Source organism: Neopelma chrysocephalum, unplaced genomic scaffold (genome assembly GCF_003984885.1).
Source record: "Neopelma chrysocephalum unplaced genomic scaffold, ASM398488v2 Primary Assembly neopelma1_157190, whole genome shotgun sequence".
In the NCBI taxonomy this organism is placed as follows: Eukaryota; Metazoa; Chordata; class Aves; order Passeriformes; family Pipridae; genus Neopelma; species Neopelma chrysocephalum.
Window position 1 is genome coordinate 1 of NW_020934686.1, and position 1,799 is coordinate 1,799.

The 1,799-nt window shown below is 57.1% G+C and overlaps 1 protein-coding gene across 1 annotated transcript; it reads left to right on the forward strand.

The window, feature by feature from the left end:
* Positions 1-169: 169 nt before the first annotated feature.
* On the forward strand, positions 170-1,793 carry LOC113962383 (protein misato homolog 1-like; the record flags this gene model as incomplete). Its single annotated transcript, XM_027673142.1, has 5 exons — positions 170-301; positions 415-602; positions 812-913; positions 1,002-1,132; positions 1,299-1,793. Coding segments are annotated over 5 exons (792 nt in total), but the record flags the coding sequence as incomplete, so codon positions are not given.
* Positions 1,794-1,799: the final 6 nt, after the last annotated feature.

Genomic DNA, 1,799 nt, shown 5'->3' on the forward strand with positions numbered 1-1,799 from the left:
CCTTATCCCAAACCTGGAATAACTGTTACACACTGACTCCTTATCCCGACCCCGAAATAACCATTAAACACCTTTTTCAAGGGCACAATTAAGTTAAATACACAAAACTGGGGTAAGGAACTGGTGACTGGGACTTGCCCTGTGACTGTCCCCCTTTTTCTCCTCGCAGCCATCCCTGAACTACCACAGCAGTGCAATTTTGGCAGCAGCACTTGACACCCTCACGGTTCCCTACCGGCTCTGGTCGTCCCAGGGCTCCATGGTGCACTTTGCTGACTCCCTCACCTTCTCTGGGAGGAAGGTGAGGACACCAAAACCAGCCACCCCTGATCCCTCCAGCCCTGCTGCGGGCAGGGGATGCTGTTCTGCACTTCCAGGAGTGTGTTCCAGGCTGTTTTCCCCACCCTGATCCAGGTTGTGGCTGCGTGGGCGTCTCTCCCCTTCCCTGCCTTTCCCGGCTCCTCGCTCCCAGAGATTTTAAGTGCCCACCAGCAGGACGTGCCCTGGAAGCTCCTCCTGCCCTCCTGGAGGGAGCAAAAGGTCAGCTGCTGTTTTGCTCAGTCTGTTGTGCTCCGAGGAGTTTGCAAAGAAAGGCCCAGCAGGTAAATCAGCCTCTGAACTGCACCTCTGCCCCTGGAACTGCGGCTCTGCCAGCGGTGATTCCTCCCGGGAGTCATCCCAAACCCCTCCCTTCGGATGGAGGAGCAGTCTAGTGACTGAGCCAGTTCAATTTTAGAGCAAAACCAGCTAAAAAGCAGCTGAGCCAGTGGTGTTTTCAGCCTGGAAAGCCCTGATTTGGTTTCCTTTGCAGCAGCTCCCTGGGACAGCAGCCCCGGGCGCCCCTGCAGGGCTGTGAGAGCCCCGAGGAGATGCTCCAGCTCTACCTCCACACCCACTTCCCAGGCTCCTTCAGGTGGGTACAGGCAGGGAGGGGTTGGTTTAGACCAGGGAACAGTTTTGAGGGCGTTTTGGGGTAACTTTATTCCCCTGTTCCCCCCCAGCACAGCCCACGTGCTCCAGCAGCCCTGCGACACCCGACCTCCCTTCCCCCAGTTCTTCTCCCCTCTCCTGACCAGACAAGGCTTCCTCCAGGACAAAGCTCTGGGTCACTCCTCGGCAGGGCCCAGCAGAGGTAAAAAAAACCCACTAAAACACCACCAAACCAACCCCACCCTGGAGGGTTTGCAGGGCACGAGTTCCGAGTGTCGAGCGGCTCTTTGTGCCGAGGTGAAGGGGAACGGGGCCAGGCCCCGGATTTTGGGGGCTGTTTAACCCCAGCTGTTGGTGTGACCCCCCAGGTGTGCAGAGCATCCCCGTGCTGGCAGCCCTGCAGGCCTCCCCTGTCCTGCACCAGCTGCTCTCGGGCCTCTGGCGGGACCTGCGGGCGCGGAACGTGCGGCGCTGGAGCAGCTTCTTCACGGCCGGGGTGGAACAGGACGACTTCCAGCAGGCCCTGGAGGAGCTCAAGACTCTGTCCCAGTGCTATGAAACGGGCTTTGGGGGGGATGGCTCCGAGGATGAGGCGGATTCAGACTGACCCACCTTTATTCCCAGGGATAGAGGGAGTGGGAGCCTCTTTAAGACACTTTGGGAATAACGGGAATGGCTTTGGGGATGATCCAGCTGCTGCTTCCTTCTCATTTCACCAAAATCCCCTTACAAAGGCTGGCTTGAATTCTCCAGCTACTCACAGCTGTGCTGTAGAGGAGGAAAGCTGCTTTTGGGGGGCTATTTTTGTATGTTTGGGGTTGTTTGTTTGTTTGTTTGTTTGTTTTTTATAACTGTGCAAAGTGGATTTG